Source organism: Haliotis cracherodii, unplaced genomic scaffold (genome assembly GCF_022045235.1).
Source record: "Haliotis cracherodii isolate W230 unplaced genomic scaffold, xgHalCrac1.p SCAF_3, whole genome shotgun sequence".
Taxonomy (NCBI): Eukaryota; Metazoa; Mollusca; class Gastropoda; order Lepetellida; family Haliotidae; genus Haliotis; species Haliotis cracherodii.
In genome coordinates, this window is record NW_027266286.1 from 24,977,348 (window position 1) to 25,000,795 (window position 23,448).

The following is a 23,448-nucleotide window of genomic DNA, read 5'->3' on the forward strand; positions in this document are numbered from 1 at the left end:
GCATTTTGACTTTTCAGACTGCACTGGAGCAAGTTTATTTTACAATGTCGGATCAGAATTTATGAACTGTTAGTTTTTTCATATCACACATACAGTGTCAGAATTTAAGGGAATGGGGGAGTAGTTGGGTCCTTGAGGGGTTTTGCTGTAGTAACATGCTTAAGTTTAAGCTAGGGATCCCCTTAATCTGTGAGTTTTATGATCAAAGTAATGAAAAGAGCCCCTTGACATAATTTCAAACACTTATCTTATTTCAACAAATGATAAATGGCATTGTTGTTTGCAACTGAGAATTAAGTGCCTTTTAAGTGAGCATGGTGAGTGTGAAGTCAGTTGATTCGAATCATAAGTTATTATGCCTTAAACAGTTGTTACGAAACAAGACCATACAAACAACATAATCTATTGAATCCAAAATAATGAATCCAAAAAAATAAGAAGTATAAACCTGTTTCAAAGTAGTAAACTCATCAGATTTAGATCGTAAGAGTTCAAGTTCCTTTTCCTTCTGTTGTACAATCTTGCCATTTTCTTGTTTGTACTTTTCCATAGTAGCCATCATCTGTGAGAGCTGGAATTCACACCGCTCCTCTGTCTCTTTCTGCTCCATCAAACTATGACCTAGTTTTACTTTCATTTCTTCCATCTGCATAACATTAAGTGTTAAGGACATGAAAATGAACCATATATAATGCCCAGTAGAACCAATAATATCCCATAACCAACACAAACTACATCATACATCATACATTTATAAACGTGATAGTAATTAAGGCCATGAAAACAAACACGTACAACTATTTTACAAACAGTCCTCATCATTAATAGTCCTCATCATAAATCTGTCATCAAGGATAGAGAATTAGCTTTTGTCAAGACTGCCCTTTGAAGTTTAAGTGTGCCAAACAGAAGAATATGTATCAGAGAGGAAAAAAAATTACCCCAAAATGGTCATTGAGCATGTTCACATATTTATCATTTTCTATGTGTTTGTCCAGTATACTTGTGCAAAATACATTTGTCACTTGTTTTACATAATAAAACATTGCCACAAAAAACTTCTATAATAAATGTCATTTCTAAGTGTCATTTTCACAGGAACCCTAATATTTGAACAGTGCCATTGGCACTTATATACAAGGAATTTCAAACCCTGCAAAATGTTTTGTAAACTGTTTCATTCACCTATAATAAATACTTCTCAAGTTATTGTGTAAACAAACTGTTTTTCAGGTACCATAATTAAGGAATGCCATGGCATATATATGACCACAGTGATGAGTATGTCTAAAGATATCCCCAGATATATATACTTCAGATGACTCAACAAAATTAATGCTTCTGGAAATTGAGACACGACATGCAGAAGTATACAAGCAGACAAACCACCAATATATATTAAACACACAAAGCTAATGGGGAGGAGTCAGCCTTTTGACTCTTTAAACTTTACCAGCAAAGATACCCAGGTAAGGTGAAATAACAATCTCACTGAGAGGCAAACAAGATTATCAAAACTTAAACCTTGTGAAAAAAACATTTATGTCCAAGTTCTGTCTTATATTCAAGGTTTCATGATTATAAACACATCATGCAGTACCTGTTGGACTGCCTGTTCTTCCCTCAACTTTGCCATCTTTAGATCGTCATCTGATAACATCAGTTTTGATTTCATGTCATCAAATTCAAGTTTTAGTGTGTCCATTTGTTCCTGAAGTTCAGCATACTCCTTTGATTTGCATTCAGTACTCTTCACTTGAGAAGTTAATTTTGACTTCAGGCCCTTGATCTGAAAGTAAACATGTAGTTTTCAACCAGTATGATTTTTTTAAATGCAGTATCTTTTTTTCTTTTCTTTTTTTAAATCTTCTTTGACCAATTGATGAAGGTGGGCTTGCACATTTCCACTTGTCTGCCTTTAAGTTTGATTATGGCCATATATAAAAGCAACAAATAAAACTCAGTTTAATGATAAGTTATGATTCTAGTAAACATAGGATGTATCTATGCTTACAGAGAATTCTTCTGACCTGAGAAACACTGAATTCACTTGAATATTTCAAATAGTGCTCAATCCTGTTAACATCATGCAAAGTCCAAGATAATAAATCGAGTGTACACCAGCTATGATCAAGACCATTAGAGAACCATACCATCAGCCAAGTCAAACTTTGTAAACATCCCATTATAGTTTTCATAAATTCTTATGTTAAGCATGGAGAGTTGGGGATATATTTTGTATCAAAATTCTGAAAGGGACCTTTGATGATATGACCATTTAATACTTGCTAAATTCCATACACCAAAGGATGCATGTTCAATCCACATGCAATGACACAGCTAAATTCAATAAATATATTTAAAAAATAATTGCAGCTGAAACACTAAGACTTTCCAAATATATAAAGGCAAGTGCACTTAAAACATTCTGTAGTCATATAACCAGTCTGTTGGTCGCAAGACTAGAAAAAATCTTCAAAAGACTACTAGTTTCTGGCTCAATCTAGTTCTTTTACGTAAAATGCCATAGTAAAATGATTTGTGGACTAGCTGAAGTTAGCTTGGTGTTTATTCATGGATATTGGCAATGTGTATAGCACCTCAACAACAGTGATTTTAGGCAAAACAATTATATTGAAAAAGGAAATATTTACCACAATCACTGTGATATGATGCTGATATATGTACCTCTTTTTCCAGTTCTCTGATCTGCTTATTCTTTGTAGTTATCTCTCCTTTTAAGTCTTTGTGTTTTCCTTCAAGATTTGACATTTGTTTTGTCTTGGACTGCATCTCCTTATCCAAGTATTTGTCCTGTAACAACAATGTGCCTAGTTATGTCTCCAGGTTCTACTTGTATGAAGTGAACTACACATTTACGAATACACATTAGAGATCTAACAACATAAATGATATGCAATAAAATACATACACTAATATATGGGTATGGAACCGATAATATATCTATGCATATATATATCACAATGTTGTGAGATTTCATTCTACTTTCTGTCTACATGAGAATTTGGGATGCATGTTATGACTTACAAAAGAACAATATAATTTCTAAGCCATCTCATAATTGACTCATTTCAGAACTCTTCAGTGAAATTAGTCCAATTTCAGAAGGTTAGTTGGTCATCAGAATTACAAACTTAATCTGAAAATCACATTAATGATTTCATTTACAAAAGTAAAAGTATTTCTTTGTATGGTTTCTGCAAATTGTGTTTCTGTATACAGGAATAGCTTGAACATACACCCAACAAATGGTTATAAATGATTTACTTTTGAAAGAATGAAAGATGAACAGGCACTACTGCACCAATGTAAAACATGAACTTGTCTATGGCTAGCTGAGATAACAAATATCAAGGCAATCTATAAAATGAGATAAACTCAAACATACCTGTTCTGTCTTTTCATCTCTCAATTCATTGATGATATCTTGTAACTCTTGTGTTTTCTGTGTCAGTTGTTCATTTTCCTCCCTGAAAATAATTATAATTGCAATGATTTCATAATGTAACATATTTGTATATTGTGTATGTAGGGGTCTGCACAGATTTTGGGGAGCATTACTAATTATTCCACATTTTGTAGAGATACCTGTAGCAATCATGGCCATTTTGGCCCCAGACAAACTTAAACACTTGGCTTAACATGTAAAATCAAATTTGAACAAGGAGTGAAACAAAGCTCTAATTGTATAAATTCTGATAACAAATACTCTACATGCTTAATACATATTCAGTTGTTTAGTAATGTTTAAAACCACCAAACAGTTCCTACCTCATTCCTATAAGCTGCTATGGGTATATTTTTGGAGATGAGTCCATGAGTTCACTTATGATGTGTTTAATGGATTGTTTTACTTTGTACAGGAAATACTTGTTTGTGTCAGGTCAGTACAAAATGGTAGTGGTGGCATGAGCACCAAGTCTGGTATCAGTACGCAAAGTCAACCTTTTGGATAGCCTTTATATATGCCTAAAAAGTCGACCCCTGACTTCCCATATTAGTTGTTGTTTCAGTGTTCATAATATGATTTTAATACTTTGCACGCAAATGGTTCCCAATCCTTTATTTTGTTTATCAAGTTCACCAAGTTATTATTTATCAAGTTCAGGATGTTAAAACGTATATTTTTCAAGAGTGCCACAGGACACACCTAAAATCTTTAAGATATTGAGGTGTGCCCTTTGGAATTTAAGTGTGTGAAGATGTCTGAAACAAAAATACCATACTGATAACTGATACTGAAACACTCAGTTTGGTACATTTAACATTGTTTCCTAGCTCTAACATGAAGTTCATATCATTCTACTGAACATAATTACAGTCTGTGCCATAAACTTTTGAGTTTACTAGCCCGAAGAAGGCTCTTAACATCGTTTTAAGAAGACTTTAGTGTTACTACATAGACTGTTATTAAATGCGCTCACTCATCTTCCCGGGCAAGGGCAATGACTGATAATAAAAGTCCAGTTTCCCCCCTTGCCGAACTTGGCTTGAATTTTGTGGCTCTATAATAGCGTCACCAGTCGCTATTATGAGTTATGTCGCTTCTATGTCCCTCCTATTGATCAGATTCTACCTCTCATATCACTTGCATTTGCTTCAAACAAAATGGCGTCAATCAGTCAAGACTATAGATAGTCCAGATTTCTTTTGTAATAAACATGTCTTACCTAGCGAGGTGCATCAAATCACTTGAGCACCTTGGTAAGAAACATGAAAAGATTTGGAAAATATCTGTCGACGCCCAGTTGACGGTACACACACCTTGCAAATCCTGCAGTTGACGGAAATTTGCACATTTCAAATCCAAGTTCTTTACGAATCGAATATATCTAGTTCTTGAGTGGACTAGGCATAGGCTCGTTAGTCCAGACAAAATGTATCTCTCCGGAATTCCAGCCTAGTTCGGCAAATGGTGTAACCTGGACTTCTATAGTAGTCGGTTAACTCCCTTGCCTCGGGAAGATGGCGCTTACGAGACAGAACAGAATTTCACTGGACCCTGGCTTCTTACGAGTGGCTAAAATCATAAACTGTACATGTGACTTATATTTCACTGATTAAATGAACCAAGAAAGAGTAAAGTGACCTAACACTTAGTTTTACACTAACTGAATTTGACATATGAAAATAAGGACTTTTCGTAATTACAGATACACAAAATTTCTTACCAAGGGCACTTAACTGAAAATCCTAGATAAATCCCTGATGCTGTAAAATAATGCTTGTTTAAGTAAAATATTAATACATGTATGTATGATTTGTCAAGACCATTAGGCATCCTCCAGAGGGTACATGACTTTTTGACTTAATAAAACTGAAAAGCAACCATCAGAAAAAACTTACTCCATATGTGTCAAACTATCCTTCAATTTCCTACGTTCATCCTCTGTTTTCTTGAGGTCCTTCTGTAACATCTGCCCCAAAACAAAACCAAGCAAACATAGAACTCATTTCATGGGCTGTACAAAGTATCAAAAATCCAACAAACAAAAAATAATGAATAAATCATTAGTACAAAACTTTTTACTGTATAATAAGTGTGATTCTTATGTCGCTTTCAGTAGTTATTTAATGTCACTCTGTGTAAATATTTATAGTGAAAAACTATTACCTGTACATGCATTTTTTAAAGAGAATAATTAATCTTCCTTCATGATCAAAATGTAAAACATAATAGAAACCTCGTAGTCTTTATTCAACTTCTTTGCTTCATTTTCTAAGGACTTGAAATCTTGTTCTTTGGTACTGAGTTCTCCTCGAGTGTTGTCAAGCAAAATGGAAGTATTTGTCAACTTCTCTCTGAAGATAGACAACGTGATACTGCTTATATTTTGGAATGAAAGCAGTCTATAAAAGCAATCTAAAGGCAAAAAAGACGCTCAAGATTTTTAAGGTACATCCTGGGTAAACTGAACGGTTACTGTTCTACATGGGGTGAAATCCCAAACTATCACTTCACACTTTCATATCAATTGGGTGTGTAATGTGATCTGTTTGATCATGTTAATGTTAGTGGACACATGGCATTAAGTTACAACTCTATAAACCTTATTAACAACAATATTCTGAAAACAAACATCTTTGTCAAGTATCATCCAATATGGCACTGCAGTTTCTCGGTAATGTTATATAATTTTTTTTAAATTCAAAACAATGATCATGGGATACTGTGATGCTTGATTATATAATTTGTAACTTCGCATTATCAACCATATTTGTTTTATATTTTAAAAAATTCAATGTTACAAAATACAGTTATATTCCTTATATAAATGTCATCATTATCCAGCTGTTATGCTACCAAAATTTAAGCTCCAAAAGTTATCTTCTGACAATATCGCACCTAAACCATTTTTAACAACTTCTATTTCAAGCCATGAACAAATCCACATCACATTATGGACAAATACATCTTCACAAAGTCTCAGCCTGCCTGGCTGTGTGCTTTCTGACAAGAAGGTTTCAAAAGATTTTCAATATTCTAATTTTTACCAATTTTGTTTCTGGGAAAGCTTATATTTTTTAAATTTCAATGGCACGAATAAATGTGAATCCTATCAATGTTTCAGATTCTTACACCTAAAGTTCCAATCAAAGAAGGGTATTAAGGAATTTTCTCAATTGGATTTTTTTCATGTCTTTAAAAAAAGCATTTGAAATATTTGTGAAAGGTATTGAACAGAATATGTGGAGAAAACTTCTTGCAAAGCTATACTTACTTTTCCGCCATCAGAGACTGTTGTAGATCAAGAAGTTCTGTTCTGAAAACCTGTTGCTGATCTTCCAAAATCTGACACTGATGTATTGCCTTTAGATTTTCCTCCTGTTGGTTAATTATGAAAAATGATATTAAGAATATTTTCAATAGTGATTGAGTTGGGGTTAAAGCTGTTTTGAACAGTATTCTAGTTATATCACAATGTATTTTTTCAATAAATCCTGATATTCAAAACAAAGCTATATTAGTATGAAAGTCTACTATCATGAAAAATACAGTCAATAACAATGATAACACATTCATCAATAATTTGTGATCAATATTATCTAAAACATAATGCCACAACTCTGTAGCTCACCTGGATATGTAGTCAACAATCAAAAATGCTAACAAGATAATTTAACCATGTTAACAAAAGTTGCTGTCAGAATTGATATTCAAATATGTTCTGCATGAATGTTTACTAATAACTCTTATAACATGAAAGTTCAATGATTTCAACAAAATATGATGTTATCATAAGGAGAAACATTCAGCTCCCTTAGTCTGGCAATTTCAGAGAAAAAGAAGTTAACAAAACCAAATATATTTTGAGACACATGACACGGATTGACAAAATGTCAAAATTTATTTGATAAAATATCAAACAACAAACTTTACAAAATTTCATCACATTTTGAAACAAACTGGTTGAGTAATGTTCATAACAACTTTCAGGTTTCAGTGTTATCACAATGCAAAAATGAAACCAAGAAGAAATATAAAATATTGCAAAAAAAGGAAGATATATATATATGTTTGACCCCAATACCAGCTCCATATACACCAAATATCTTTACATCTGGAGTAAATATGGCTGAATTACAAATAGATTTTTCAATATGGACGCATATGGCGGTCATATTGAAAATCTAATTCGAACGTCTTGAGCAAATTCAGGTACCATTATTGGTGGGACAAGGATATGAAGTTTCAGCTTCATTGGTCCAGATGTTTCTGAGGACAGAATGTTTACAGACAACAAGCAAGGCATAACATAAGCTCACTTGACTTTATGTCAGATGAGCTAAAAATGTTTAGCAGTGTAAAATTATAATAACTTAAGATTCAGACACACATATTTTCTCTCATGAAATAACAATGACTTGAGTCATGTATCTAATTATTCTAGTTGATGAGGTCTCACTGTACTAACATGCTTTTCCTGAATTGTGATGTCACAGGTGGCAATTCTGTCAAGCAAGCCTTTGTTCTCTTCCTCTTTTTGTAATTTTTCTGATTGTTCACACTCAATAGCTTTCTGAAAGAAGATTGAATGGTTTTCATCTCATATCACTATGAATAGTTCTCAGCCAGATACTGGGACCTGTGTAGTAAAGGTTCTGGTGAATGATGCCAAAGTGAACATAAATATAGAAAACTTAAAATGGGAATTAAACTATGGTATTTTAGACAATTTAGCAAGTTTGAATCACAACGTTTATGATACTGATCTTTGTAGCAGCTAATGATTACCATAATTACAGGTACACAGGGACAATATCTCAAATTCACAAATGGTGCTTCCAGTTAACATATAAATATATAGAGATTATTCCATGTGTCAAATGAAATACCATGTTTCTCTCACTGAGTGATGAGGGAAAGGAGATATTTTCACGGGTGGCATACCAAGGAACACAGACCCAATATTATGCTGATAACACAATCATATGTTACAATTCAGTAAATTTATGGATCTGCACTATAGGAATGGCCAATCAACATATATGGCTAAAATAAATTGATGGCCTGATACATAATTTCTATAAGTACAAATTGTTATACAATATATCACAAGTGATTTCATTCACCTAATATGAAACATATAGATATGTATACATATAATAATATATATCCCTTGACAGAAACCCAGGGGCATGCTTGTCAGTTGGTGATTTATTACTTTTCAATAACATATATTCTCCATATAAAACCCATATTAAATACTAGAAATATAACCATGCTAGGAAAATAGCTCTACCTGTAGCTCCAAAATGTGTTGTTTACTTTCATGCAGTTCACCTGTAAGTTGCCTTTGATCTTCTTTGAAGCAAGCATTGTCTTTCATCTGTTCATCAACTGTCCTCTGATACTCACTCTGTTAGTTTAAAAATGTTTGTATCTCAATATAATATTCATCATCTCTTAATAGTCATACATGCACACAGGAAGTATTCCAATGCATTTCAAATAGTACACTGATAATGAATGCAGATGTAAAACTCGTAAATAATAAAACATCCTACAGGCACGGGGATTAAAAAGCAGATAAACTAATTAAATGCCTTAGTTGAAAAAAAATGTTAAGAGCCAAATCAGGCATGACAATAAAGTTAGTTTAGATCGAAAACAGAAATATTTCTTTCTCACTCAAATTAAATCCTTTGTGAACGTGTCCGGCATCGTTCAAATATCTGATTTGTCTTGCAACGTAGTGAAAATAGCCTTATAACAGAGGTTGTTCAGAATACGGAAAAAAATAAGTGTTTTGCAACATGCTCATCGCAATGAAAGTTAATGTGAGTCTGAACTTGATATGTGCCACTGGCATGTGCATGCTGCTAATGTCTATCAGTTTTGTGGGGAGTATGATATTTCTCAAATTGGACATTCTTTATAATTATCAGATAAAAAATTCATTCTGAATACATTGTAGTACCATATTAAAATCTGAACCCTATTGTATCGCCACATACTCTCCCAAAATATATCAGCTCTCTGGGTATATGTGTTTCTGAGAAGATGATGTTTAAATATTTTCCACAATTGAAGATATTATTTTTTTATGTAAAGCACATTTTTTGTAAATTCCATGGGTTTTGGTTTTTATAGAAAAAAGATTCCTGAAACATTTGTAGTTTCTACAATCATATCACACATTATGGTTTCTTAGAAATACTAGAAGACAGACAACCCAGTACACCATGAACTCCCTTGGACCTTCTCTTCCCAAGTGATGAATTAAGAAATAAATAGAATCTTCTTACAATGTCCTTGTTCAAAGCACTGACAGTTCCTTCCAGCTCAGTCTTCTCAAGCATAAGAACATCTGAGTGTATAGAAAATATATGCATATATAGCAATGACAGTGTGCAACTTTAGCCAGTATTCAGAAGCCCAAGTCTACTGGTAAAATATACATTCCAGTACTTTTACATTTTTGTAGCAAACAATAGCCCAAACATCACTGGTACAGAAGCTCACCTGTACTGAATGATATTTGCTATGATGTCCTCCACCAGTCCCGGAATCAAATTGATATGATACAATGAATTTCTTTGCCATATTTATGATAAATTTGAAACGGATTCTATTATTATTACTGATCACTATATGATTAGGAGGCTATGCTTAAATTATATTTCCCCGAAACATATGATGTCAGCATTTCTGCAAGTGGTATAGGGAACCAAAGGGAAGCAGTCATGTTGCCTGAAAGTGAAGTTTACCTTTAGAACTCTTTAAGTTTTCAGACAGAGATGACATTTCTGACAACTGTTGTTCATATTTCCTACAGCTGAAACAAAGAGAAACTATGAAACAAGCATATGGATCTATACTGCTGGAAATCAGGTCAGTTGACCATTGACCGCTTGCTTATTGAAAAGGTTGAAAAATTCACATCACAGCAGACAAAGTTGTGTTTAAATTGTATCCCATCAGTTGATAAACCATATTATAGGAGTGCCGAATGATACACAAACCCCTAGAAAACTGTAGTGCCAAACTGTAGATATGGGCCAATTTTTACTCTAATTATGGTCTCTGTGGTAATATGAACTAAGTTAATTGTAGCCAGAAAGTATTAACAATAAAAGGCATAATTTGGTGTTGTATAAAAGATGGTATTTAATTAGTGTTTAAGTAGTTAATAATTTATGTTTTGGTTGCTTTGTGTTCTTTTATGCTCTGTGTTGATTATTACCTTGTGCTTTTTATTTTTTCAAAATTTAAAAAAAATTGCTTTATATATAATGTGTGAAGTTAATCCATAATCACTATGTTCTTTAACTTGTTTACTTAAAGGGTAATTAACAGTTTACAGTACCCAAACAATTACTACCTGATCAGAAATTATGCATCATGTGCAAACATAACCATAATCTTCATTCTGGTAACTTGATATCACAAAACAATAAAATTGGTGTCCTACATTTCAACTTGGGAAAGAAGGCTGCAATTTAAACCATCAATTTGTTGCTGCAGGGATGTTAGTTTAGCATCATATTCTGTATTTGAAGAAACCATAGTCTGTTCCAGTGTGCTCTTGGCCTCTTTCAAGTTTTCCATTTCAGCAATTAACTCTTTTACTTTTGCTTCATTCTGTACTTTTTCTTCCTGTAATGATCATAAATATTCATTGTTATCAGAATGATGGCAGGAATCTTAAACTACTAAAGTATGCATTAGTGAACTATGATGTCACAGTACAAATATTTGAATAAATCTAACACGCACAAGTGAGTAAATGTTCTTTGAATGTGAATGAATGAATGTACTTATATGCCAAAGGAAGTAACACCCACAATTACAGCAATGTCACACATCACTGGTTCTTACGACATTTATGGTATCCTTTTCTGCCTCAAAATGTGTGTGTTGAGGTGGGATGGGGGCTTAGTGATCTTTAGTTCATGAGTTCTAATGTTGTAGGTTTCTTGGTGATTTCACACATATTTCTGCATCTAATTTATATGCAGAAGTTCAATTTTCCATTGACAATTGAGAACAATAACCTGAAAAAAGTGAAGCTGCTCAGATGTTGTAACCAAGTCACTATCTTTCAATTTAATCTCTGCAAGCTGTTGTTCAGACTTCTGATGGAAAGTGGCTGTAGAGAGAGAGCAAACATTTGTTTTCAACCATAAAACACACATCTAGTTTGGGTAAAAAAACAATACTGAACGACAAAAGTGAGAATATCAAAACACGATACAAATATATTTGGTACATGATGTCCCTCAGTCACATGTAATTTCCAATTGTTTAAAAGCTATTATTACTGACAAAACTTTAATAGGAGCTTGAAAAAATCATTGCAGTGAAAAGTCAGAGGGAATGGTGAGTGAGTGAGTATGGTTTTACGCCGTTTTTAGCAATATTCCAGCAATATCATGGCGGGGGACACCAGAAATGGGCTTCAGACATTGTACCCATGTCGGGAATCAAACCCGGGTCTTAGGCGTGACGAGCCAACGCTTTAACCACTAGGCTACCCGACCGCCCCCAGATGGAATGGACTTTGACATGGCATTTATAGCCACAAAGTGCAAGACATGTCTGCATAAGTAAAGTCAGTTCAAGATTTCTATCATTTGTTGCTCTAGGTGTGCTATAATGCCATGTTTTATTCACTTGAAAGAGAAATCTGAGCCATTGGTTCCAGATTGGCACAGAGCCAGCATGGAACACAATAGGAATCGATGGCAGGGTCATCAGTGACACCACCGGCAGGCCTTTTCTTTAACAGAGAGGTGTAAGCTGTGGACAACCAGCTGTCCATACAGTTCTTGCCTTACATCATCAAACTGTCTTATCTGCATCTTTCCATCTCAGAAGTTGATAGCCAACATGAACTGAGAATGTTGGCTACGAAATTATTTCAAAACCTTTGGAGGTTATTAATACATGATGTAGATTTTTTTTCTTCCCATCTCTGTGGAGTACAGTGTGTCTTAGGGACCTCAAATAAATCCAAATAGCTAAAACCCACATCTCCTTTCTGGCAAGCTATTCAACAGTCACATAATTAGTATATAAATGACTTTGTATAACCATGCTAGTGAAATCCTGCTGAAGGTGTCTCATTGGTCTTTTTCATCCATTCTTGCCTGATTACAGAAAAAGATCTCATCCTGGCCTGAGCATTTAAAGTTAACATATGATTTATTATCACATGTGATAATGATTATTTTGTTATTAATTACAAAGCTCATAAACTGATTTGGTCAAGATCTATCTGTATATTAACAATTCTTTTTTTCCACGCAGAGTGAGACAATAACCACATTTTTTGTGTAATCAGTCCCGATAAGTCATATGTTATTTGTCTGCTTTTTGGGGCTAACAAATTCCAGAAAGAACCTTGATCTACCATTGCTTTGTTCTAAAGAATGTATCTTTTCATCATTCCTCTGCAGCATCGTTCTGACATCTCTGATTTCTATGTCTTTTTCATCACACTGATCCATTAAAACTTTCAGCTGAAACAAAGTCACAAAAGCATTAGTCATCCATTTCAAAAGCAATTTATCTATGTAATTCATTCTACAAACACAATTTGATTCAAATATTATAACATGAATATAATATTGTGTTATACCGATAAATATTATTGTTTGGTTGTTATTTTACGCCGCACTCTGCAATATTCCAGCCATATGACGGTGGTCTGTAAATAATCGAATCTGGACCAGGTAATCAAGTGATTGACATCATGAGCATTGATCCATGCAATTGGGATACGATGACATTCATCAACCAAGTCAACCAAGTCTGACCACCCGATTCCTTTAGTCGCCTCTTACGACAAGCATGGGTTTCTGAACACCTATTCTACCCCGGATCTTCATGGGTACGATAAATATTAAGGTTTGTTGTACTGTATTATCTTACTTGCTTTCATTGGCCATCTCAAAGAGGACAGACTGTAATACGGGTATGTTGATTCCCCCTACATGCTACCTCCATGCCAAATCTCAATTTGCATTTCAAAAACGGCTACCATAACATATCTTTGCTGCTCCAGTGTATTTTTAGTATGTCATCAATGCTGATATCAAAACATCTTTGCTGATACTTAGCAGTAAGTAAAGCAGTTTTGAGAAAAGTTAGCTTATATTTTAGCAACATTGTCTAACACAGTAGATTTTAATCACAATGCCTTCAACATACTTTCAACAACATATGGCATCATCATTCACATTTTTAGTTCCCAGAAGTCATTGTCTTTTTGAAGACATTTTTATCCAAGTTTTATACAGCAAGGTACAGTAAACATTATCAGTAGTACATGAAACAGAAACATGAAATATGCCCATGCCTGAATTTCAGCTTCAGTTAGTTTTGTTTCTAATGCTTCTTCTAGCCTGCTACGGTCATCCCTTTCAAGCTGCACTGAAAAAATTCAATATTGTTTTTAAATTAGGAATTGGTGATGCATAGAAAAAGTTCAACAAGACATACAGAAGCCAATTATTATATTATAGTTGTTGTAATAACATTATGCAATACAAAACTATCATTCTCTCACCGTAAATCCCTCCATTTTTTATTTGCTTGGTCTAATAAAAACATCATTCTTATTTATAAAATGTAAAAATTCTACAAAGCTCCCATTTTTTGTACTGTCAAGAAACAAACCATCGTAAACTCAAATGTTAAAATATTCAAATTCTTCCATGGATTCAAATTCAGGTTGCTTACCAAATTACTAGTCAGTGTCACCAATGTTACTTGCACCAATTTTATAATTTAGACCAAATTCTGTGAAATCTGTTTTGTTGAAATAAGAGCAAGTCCGTCAATTTTTTATGAAACTGAATATAAGCAGTGTTAGAAAATTAGGGAGATCTTGGGTCAATGAGGTTAATCACAATAATACCTGGTATTTGAAAATTGAAAACTTTTATTTTGAGCAGCATAATAAATGATATGACAAGTACCCATTGATTCTCATTCTTTGTATGTTGAATGTTTTTTTGTTTGTTTATTGTTTAACTCCGCACTGGAAAATATTTCAGCTATATGACAGCGGTCTGTAAATAATCGAGTCTGGACCAGACAATCCAGCGACTGACATCATGAGCATCAATCCACACCATTGGAAGACGATGATATGCATCAACCAAGTCAGCGAGTCTGACCACCATATCTTGATAGTTGCCTCTTACGACATGCATAGTCGCCTGGGTTGCTAAAGACCTTTTCTACCTGAATCTTCACAGTGAGATCAAGGCCCTTCAACTGAATGCTTAAAAAATCTGCTAATATTAGGTTGTTATATCTTGGCATGAATACAGAGGCTACTGACTCTGCCACAATAAGCACGGCAGGTGCCTTGATAATTGACCAAAGGAATATACTTGTTAAAAACATGCACAATCAGTCAAATTTCTTTTCGGAGATGGGGCAGTTGTCAACAAACTTAGTTCAAAAGTTGATGAAACTGAAACATTTTTAATGACAGTTACAAGGCACATTATATATACCCATTCTGTGCTGCATTTTCTGTAAAATACACAAGCAAATATGGACTTTCATGTAACATTTCGGTCTTAGTATGGGGTGCTCACAGATTGATCTAGAAGTTGGTCAGGGGACGCATACTTGAATAGTGTGCTTAATACAGTGAATATGGTAAATGTACTGAACTGATACAAATATTTATTGCTGATCAGCACTTCCTACATCTAATCTCGAAGATAACACAACAGAGATATGATGACATCAACTAATGATATGCTTACACTGGTTGACAAGCCTGTTACAACTTTCAGTGGTTGTGATTTCCAATTTCTTGAATTCTGCAGACAGTTCCTGGAATCAGATACCAGTATGTGTCCATGGTATATCAGTTTTTATTGACAAACATCTGAATGTTTCTTTATATGGATAATGTTCAGATCAAAGTGAAACATATCATTTCACAAAAAGAATAACAGGCAAAAGCCACTATGGCCTACCTGAATTTTTCTTGAATATTTGCATTAGTTTTTAAAGGTCTCAATAAAAGCATAAACAAGAATTTGGAAATATGAGTAACAGAAGATTTGTTACACAAAACAGCATGAATATTTAACAATGCTACCTTTGGAAATGGAAGACATCCCAAACTAGCAACTACCACACAACTGTAATTGATAGGGACTGACTTTTCATAATGTTATCCATGCAATGAATAGTTTATCATAAGAAACCTGTCAAGTTTTGACATGATAAACATAAACTTTCATTCTTATTTATCCCTGCCGAATTTTAAGAATATGGACACTATATGCTGAATGAAATTAAGCCTAAAATTAAGTTGTTTTTCAGTGGCATTATATGTTATGGCCACAGAATGGGTCAAGACATGATATGCATAATGGATAATTAAAGAACATTAACCTCAAACTGATGAAGGTGATCTTTCTCTAAATACTTCAGCTCTGTTCTTTCTGTTTCACCTGAAAAAAAACACAAAATACTAATGCAAAGAAAACTTCTGAATAAGTAGTTATTATCAACTGATTGCAACCTAACTATTTTTTGTATAATATAGTTATAACATGTCAACAAGCCTATTTTTTACCAATCATGCAAGTTCATTCATTTTGCATACAAGTCCTGTGGAATTTACTTACAATGATTCAATTTTTCCTCCAGTTTGACGGCATGGTCTTTGAGAATATTACAAAGCTGTCTTGTAGAACTGATTCTGAAATGGGAGAGGTTAAGCAAATATATATACAAGCTCACACCCTTATATCTGTTTAACTTGACACTATTAACATGTTCTATATGTAAATATTTTTGGCACTAATATGTTCCTTCCATTCCTGCAGAAGTCATATCATGTGAGAAAAGTGAATTGCGTCATATTGTAGATGTGTACACTTATACATTGTACATTTATATATACATTTAAAAGAAAAAATTGTTAAAGAAACAAGTCAAGCATGCAGGTCAAGATATAAAAGCTAAAGACCCAAGGGTCCATAGATTCAAATAAATTAGCTGCAAATCTCAAGGACCCTAAGACCCAGGGATTTATAGAGGATTCAAAACAACATGCCCCTGGCACGCAAAGTGGGAAAATATTGTGATATTTTTAAAAATTGGATTATTTTAATATTCTTATTTCATCAAATCTGAGGTATTGGGAAAATTCAATTTGGGAATTGTTACTGTCATTTGCTACAGACTCAGGGCCTCTGAGCAGGTCTATATATATCCCTGTAAGACCCCCTAAAATCTTTAACACAGCAGAGTATCTTATTACATGTTTTATAAGGGTTTATCACAAATATTAATAAGTATATGGACCAAACTAGTGCAAGGCACTGTTGCTCAACAGCACATGATACAGTGTTTGAAATTAAGCAAGAAAGTCCTTGTCATAACCTAATGTTAAAAGTTAAATATTGAGGGAGTCACAAGATTCAAATACTATAGCAAAGAAATCTCCAGGGCCCCTTAATTTCAAACACTGAAGATACATATAGTTAAATCTTTTGCCATCAAGTAAGTGAGTGAGTGAGTTAGATTTAACACTGCTTTTGCCAGTATTCCAGTTATATCACAGTGTGTCAGCTGAATGTGGGAGGAAAACCCAAAGTGATGCAGGTCTTAGACTTTAACCACTTCAGTGAAACCCACGAGCATGGGTATGGTGCTGACAAACCTAGAAACATAATCGGGGCGAACCGGGATTCAAACCGACAATCATAGGTTTCTGGGCCACCCGTGCCCCCCATCAAGAAAGGAGGGAGTGGCTGTTAATTAGCCATGTAATCAGATCTTATTGCTTTCCTTCCTTTTCCTCATTTGCCATACAAATGTAATACAGAAATTGGTTGATATCTCCATTCTCTCCATTCAGTGTTGGAATGAACACTTTGAAAACAGAAGGATAACCTCCTACATATTCAATGCTCTGCTTTATCTTCTACAACATACAAAGTTACAATGTAACAGTAACAGTGTGTGTATTTATTGTTAATGCTGCCCTCAGTAATATTCCAGCTATACGACGTCAGCCTATCAATCATCTGTTATGGATCAGACAATCCAGCAATTGATATTATGAGCAACAATCCACGCCTTCAGGTTACGATGACACGCCATCAATCAAGTCACCAAGCCTGAACACCTGTTCCATTATGTTGCCCCTTACTGTGAGCATACGTTGCTGGGGACCAATTCTAACCCGGAACCAACCCGGAATCAACCTGGAATCAACCCGGAATCAACCCGGAATCAACCCGGAATCAACAGGGTGACAACTGCCAGTAATTTGTGATATCTTTCATTGTCTTAAGTTGTATCAACTGGCCATGGTTTAACTGTCTCTCATTTCAGAGAGTATATAATATGATGTAGATTACCTCTGAACAATCTCCTCTCTATTGCCCATTTCTTCCTGAAGTTTTAAGCTAAGATTTTCATTCTGGAGCTGAGAACAGTAGAAACAAGCAATTCAAATGTTAGGTGTAACTATTTAGGTTTAAGGTGTTTGAAATACCATTGTCCCTTAGGTCTAGCATTCTTTTAAGACGTCATCCTTAAAAATAGAAAAGTGGTATTTAGAAGTTATTCAAACAATGCCATCACCATGCATATTTAATGTACCGGTATGCATCACCACCTCTGTGCAAACAATGCAAACATTTCTGATGATCCTCTACACATAAATTGTGGGATTACAAAATTTCACCCACTTTCCATGTTCAACACTTTTACACTCACCTGAAGCTCTAAAATTGACTTTCGAAGCGATTCATTTGTAGTAGATGCCTCATGTATCTTCTTCTCCTGAGAATGTCAAATAAACATTTAATAAATACATGAATCTGAAATCCTACTTTGTACCTTAATTTACATTGTACATAAAGAAACAGCTCTAAAATCGTAATGTTATCCTCTGTAGTTTAAACTATTTATAATCCTCTTACCCGATATTACAGTAAGAGACTACAATAAATAACTTAGATTACCTTTTGCTTCAGTTCAATTTCAATTTGAACTTTCCATTTTCGAATTTTGTCTGCTTCTTGATGAAGTTTTGCATGGAGTGATGAAAGTCGCTCGGTGCCAACATCTTGATGTTGCCCAAGCTCAGTCTGGTTATTGACATTTTGATTCTCTAAAAACAGGCGAGAAAACATCTCAGAAGAAACAGATAACAAATAGCAGAAAAAATAATATAGGCAGCTTTTTCAACTATTATTTCAAAATATTATCCTATTAATATGCTGCATGGAATGATTTTGTCTTTTTGATTGACCTTAACACGCTCAACTGTCAGTTAACTGAACCCTGATCCATTCTTTTTTTTATGACACATCTCTTCACATTGGCTTAGAAAATATATTTTACACGAATTAAAACTGGTCTGGCCCAAAAAACTAAGTTAAAGAGATTAACCAATTAAATGTACCGTATTTTCTTGAGTATAGTGCGCACTTTTTTTCGAAAAAACACAGCTGTGTAGAAGGGGGTGCGCATTATACACGAATTATGAGTTTGGATGTTTTTTTTTCCCCCATGGAAAGACATTACCGTGAGCACGAAACAGCGGAAATACCATTGCAATTTTTTTACTGTTTTTATTACCAGAGCTCAGAATATACAGAACCAACTGTATTATCTACAGTTTCTACCTCTTTGTCTGTTTAGGGATAATATTAATTAAAATGAAATACTAAGAACATTTAATTACCCAAATTTGATAAAATCTGCTGATGTTAACATTCATTTTACAAATAATGACATCTTATCTTCATTATGTGTTGTAGAACGATTGTTAGTAGAGAGTAGAAAGTTAGACATAAACTCTGCAGGTGTATGATGCCTAATAATCTATTTACATGTACCTCCATATACTGTAAGATACAAATTCACATGTTTATGTGGGGGTGTTGGGTAGCCTAGTTACTAAAGCATTAACTCGTCACTCCAAAGGCCTGTAATTGATTTGGGTACAAAGTGTGAAGACCATTTTTTATTGATCCTCCACCTAAATATGGCTGGAATATTGCTGAAAGCAGTGTAAAACCTGTTACTCGCTCAGTCCCATGATGTATCTTCTTCTTATGCTGATTATCAGGATGTTTACCTGGACTTCACACATTAATGCATGTGTATTAATCTGGTGTATTTATCAATTTAGGGTATTTGATGTATCAGTGTGTTTATTGTATGGATGGATCTCAATTATGCATCTGCTATTTTTCATATTGATGTACCTTATTGCAGGTTATACTTTTGTTTGAATGATCTATGAATGTGTTTTTGTGTGTGCATCTCATTGTCCATGATTTTATGTTTCTTTTGTTAATCCACATATTAACTTTCTTTTGCCCATTCAGCATATCTAGTAGTACATGTACTTAGGCCCTTCATGACTACAACATTATTACATGTACTGACTAGATCTGCAACTGTCCATGCGTGACTCTTATAAACAGCTTTTTTTCATTCATAATCCTTTAACAGATTTTCAAAACAATCTGGAGCACACCTATTGGCTGAAGACTATTATTATCTAGTAAGATGGGTTATTGTTAAATTTAGGTTGAATATGGTAATAAAAATTCAATTAATAACATTTTCAGGCACACACAGGTTTATGACTTACCATTTAACCGAAGGAAAGGAACAGGAGCTGATGTCCTTACATTTGAAGCTGGGGGCTGTTGTAAAGATAGAGCAAAACACATAAACGTATAATAGTAGTACGTCCTAAAGAATTTGGCAGAACTAAAACTGAATATTATTTCTTAGAATAGGGCATCTTTGATTAGATTTGGATTTTGAATGAATTATAATTATGAATTACAGAACAAACCTGCAGTATTACTTGCAGTAGATATATACAAGTTGTGAAACCATAACAAATAAACACAATAATACAATTTATTATCATTTTCAGTTTGAAGTTTTTTAAAGTTTTAGTAAAATGTGATGACGTTGTGTTGGATTGACATTCGCATAGTATTTGAAGCTAAGGATCACTTAAATCTAAAATTTCAGTTGTCTGCAGTTATAATACAACACAGCCATTAATTATTCAATACTTTGAGTGACAGTACATCTGTACTATCAAAGCTTCACTTGCTTACTCGACCTCATACTTCTAATACAAAGCACAAATCAAACAAAAGTATATCTGGCAGCAGTTACAAATATGTTTTCGGTTGGAACCAGTACTGACTGATATGAAGTATGATGCATCAAAAACTGACTCATCGGAAATGTGAAAATTTAGTCAAATACACAGGATTCCTTTTTTATAGTGAAAATTGGAAAATTACAAACTATCCACGGGAACAACAACAATAATACTCTCTGAGGGGTCTGGGATTTTATCAGAAAAATATAAATTGTCCCAGAAAATGCTTGAATAAAATAATTATGCTTCAGACTGTTGAAATAAAATTAGATTGTCTGCCATAAAAAATACATTGATGCAAGGTGTTTTTTTTTTGTAAAAATAAAAATTAGGCTCAAAGTTTAAATGGAAAAAATATATCTGGTTTTGTAGATTTAGCTGAAAGAATATCCAGTCCCCATACAAAATCTGAGCCCCCTCCACTACCCATAAATTAATGATCAAGTTTCAAGACAGATTCACAACAGTTCTAAATTCATAACTTACAACTTTTCCTTGCATATTCACACCTCTTAACTTGAAGGTCATCAATACTAATAATAATGTTTTTGGGGGATAAATTAGTTTCAGACAATATCACTTTGTTATTTTAAACAAGCTAGCTTTTTGACATATTGATGAAAAGTACAACTTTTAAACTGTAGTGACACATTTTACATCTCTTTGTCTTATAATGCTGGAATATTAACTTTGATCTTGACTTGAACCATACACTGTTATACAATGTATTCAGTGGTAGAAACCAACATTTTTAGTCCAGTACTCCTTATAATGATGACATTTAGCAAAACCCTTAAAAATTGCAAATTTCTACCAGTCCTTATGATACCTTAACTATTGGGCACTTTGGCAAGGACTACAGGACTAGTGCCAATTTCTAACACTGGTATAATATATCCATTGGGTTTTGATAAATACCCTAGAACCTTTCGCTACCAGTGCTTCATTTTGAGACTGATTGGCATAATGCTAAAAATAGCTGTCCAATCAAATTGTTTTCAGGAGTGAAAGAAATTCTGTCCTGAGTAAAAGATAGGAGCAGTGGAGATAGTGATCTCACTCCCGAAACATAAAAATGGTGCTGAATGAGCCCGGAGTATTCATCATAATAGAATGGAGATATAACAAACTCGATAATCAAGGATAGTTTTGAACATAGCTGCTACCTGTTTTTGAAAACAAATACGTAGGGCAGGTTCCCAGTATCCCATATTTGTTGCAACTCGACTTAACAGCTATAACTGCTTATTATTTTCATGACATTCAAATGATTTCCTTATGAACTAATAGTGAGTGAGTGAGGTGGGTTTAATGTCGCTATTAACAGAATTCCAGTAATATCGTGGCGTGTCAGCTTAATGTGGGAGGAAAGCCCGAAGTGATGCAGGTCTCAGACGTTTACCACTTCGGTGAAACCCACGAGCATGGGTATGGTGCTGACAAACCTAGAAACATTTTTGGGCTGAACCGGGATTCGAACCCCCAATCATAGGTTACTGGCGTGCCCAAGAGACGCAACTCTGCACAGCGAATTGCGGTGCCTTAGGCGACTGGGTCACCCGTGCCCCCTAAAAACTAATAGATCAAGGAGATGTTAAATATATATCCGATGAGAATAAGTTTATTTTAATAAGTCAAAAACAAAGATAGTCATACAAATACCTCAAAATTAAACAAAGATGTATTTTCCGGATGTGTTAATGGTTTGAATACTGGTGGTCTTGCTTGCTTCATTGTCCACTGTAACTTCGAAACTGTCCATGAACTCAATTTTCTCCTCCAATGGAATCCTAATTCTGTGTTGGCTGATAAGATCAGTTCTTCTGTGTTTTGAAAGAATAATATTCTGAAAACAAATCAGATAATTGGATACTTGCTACTTCTCATCTATTACAATTTATACACTTTCTTCTTGATGGTTTTTGCACATCTAGCCAAGCCGACATCAGGGTTAGTACCTAGTCAGTTGGGTGACTTGGCAAAACGTGTTGCCATTGTACCAGGGATGTTGCTCATGATATCAACCACTGCTTTCTTTGATATATTGCGTGATATAGCTGAAATATTGCTGACTCACAGTGACTGTGAAAACAAAGTCTACATCGATTGCGCTTCTAAATAGTATTAACGCCTCTAATTAGTATTATGCATTATCAGCTGATCATAGCTATGTAATGCTTTTATTAACATACTTACTCAGGATCAAGAAAGTTGGATAGAATACACCCAAGCCCAGTTACAAAGTTTGTTACCAACTGTAACAACACAGACCAGAATATATGTGGACTTTCCTGTTTTCGAGTTTATTATGACTTGCGGAGATATATTTTCTTAGCCAGTCAAAACCTGAGACTTTTGTCAAAAGGTATATTTGGATACGTACCTGTTGTGTTAGTTGTTTTAAAAATAATTGACAGCCACAATGTTACGACAGGTTAGGGCCACAATATTTTTATGTTTGTAAACGGAGTGTCACTCGGCGGCCCTTGCCGTCGTCTGCTTTTATCTTCCCTGCAGCGCCATCTGTAGATAAGTTGAAGGTCGTGAACGCTGGTTCCATATATTTCAAACCCTGCTGTTTTAGATTGCTTTGTGGTCACACAAGTTATTTCAGCCAACATTATACCTCAAATGATTTTTGAAAACAAAAATGGGATAAAACATGTACAGCCGTACTGAAATAGGCTATTTAATGCCCCAAATAATGCAGCGTACTTGACCAAGGGCAGGTAACTCCCATGTCTGTTCTCTTGTCACTTTTCAATGATTCGCACTGAAAGAAGTTGTTCAA

The 23,448-nt window shown here is 34.3% G+C and overlaps 1 protein-coding gene across 1 annotated transcript in view; it reads right to left on the reverse strand.

Annotated features, from left to right (window-relative positions):
* Positions 1 to 22,391, reverse strand: part of LOC139475924 (synaptonemal complex protein 1-like) — a 33,090-nt gene extending 10,699 nt beyond the window's left edge. The window contains exons 1-23 of the mRNA XM_071259140.1: positions 22,320 to 22,391; positions 20,124 to 20,178; positions 18,481 to 18,629; positions 18,233 to 18,298; positions 17,872 to 17,939; positions 16,129 to 16,202; positions 15,893 to 15,951; positions 15,253 to 15,322; positions 13,827 to 13,900; positions 12,879 to 12,987; positions 11,521 to 11,615; positions 10,938 to 11,122; positions 10,234 to 10,301; positions 9,772 to 9,833; positions 8,766 to 8,882; positions 7,938 to 8,042; positions 6,744 to 6,847; positions 5,706 to 5,823; positions 5,368 to 5,438; positions 3,410 to 3,491; positions 2,689 to 2,814; positions 1,601 to 1,789; positions 449 to 646 (exon numbers count right to left, since the gene is read on the reverse strand). Of these exons, the coding sequence (XP_071115241.1) occupies positions 449 to 646; positions 1,601 to 1,789; positions 2,689 to 2,814; positions 3,410 to 3,491; positions 5,368 to 5,438; positions 5,706 to 5,823; positions 6,744 to 6,847; positions 7,938 to 8,042; positions 8,766 to 8,882; positions 9,772 to 9,833; positions 10,234 to 10,301; positions 10,938 to 11,122; positions 11,521 to 11,615; positions 12,879 to 12,987; positions 13,827 to 13,900; positions 15,253 to 15,322; positions 15,893 to 15,951; positions 16,129 to 16,202; positions 17,872 to 17,939; positions 18,233 to 18,298; positions 18,481 to 18,629; positions 20,124 to 20,178; positions 22,320 to 22,391 (2,316 nt within the window). The remainder of the gene's footprint in view (positions 1 to 448; positions 647 to 1,600; positions 1,790 to 2,688; positions 2,815 to 3,409; positions 3,492 to 5,367; positions 5,439 to 5,705; positions 5,824 to 6,743; positions 6,848 to 7,937; positions 8,043 to 8,765; positions 8,883 to 9,771; positions 9,834 to 10,233; positions 10,302 to 10,937; positions 11,123 to 11,520; positions 11,616 to 12,878; positions 12,988 to 13,826; positions 13,901 to 15,252; positions 15,323 to 15,892; positions 15,952 to 16,128; positions 16,203 to 17,871; positions 17,940 to 18,232; positions 18,299 to 18,480; positions 18,630 to 20,123; positions 20,179 to 22,319) is intronic.
* Positions 22,392 to 23,448: the final 1,057 nt, after the last annotated feature.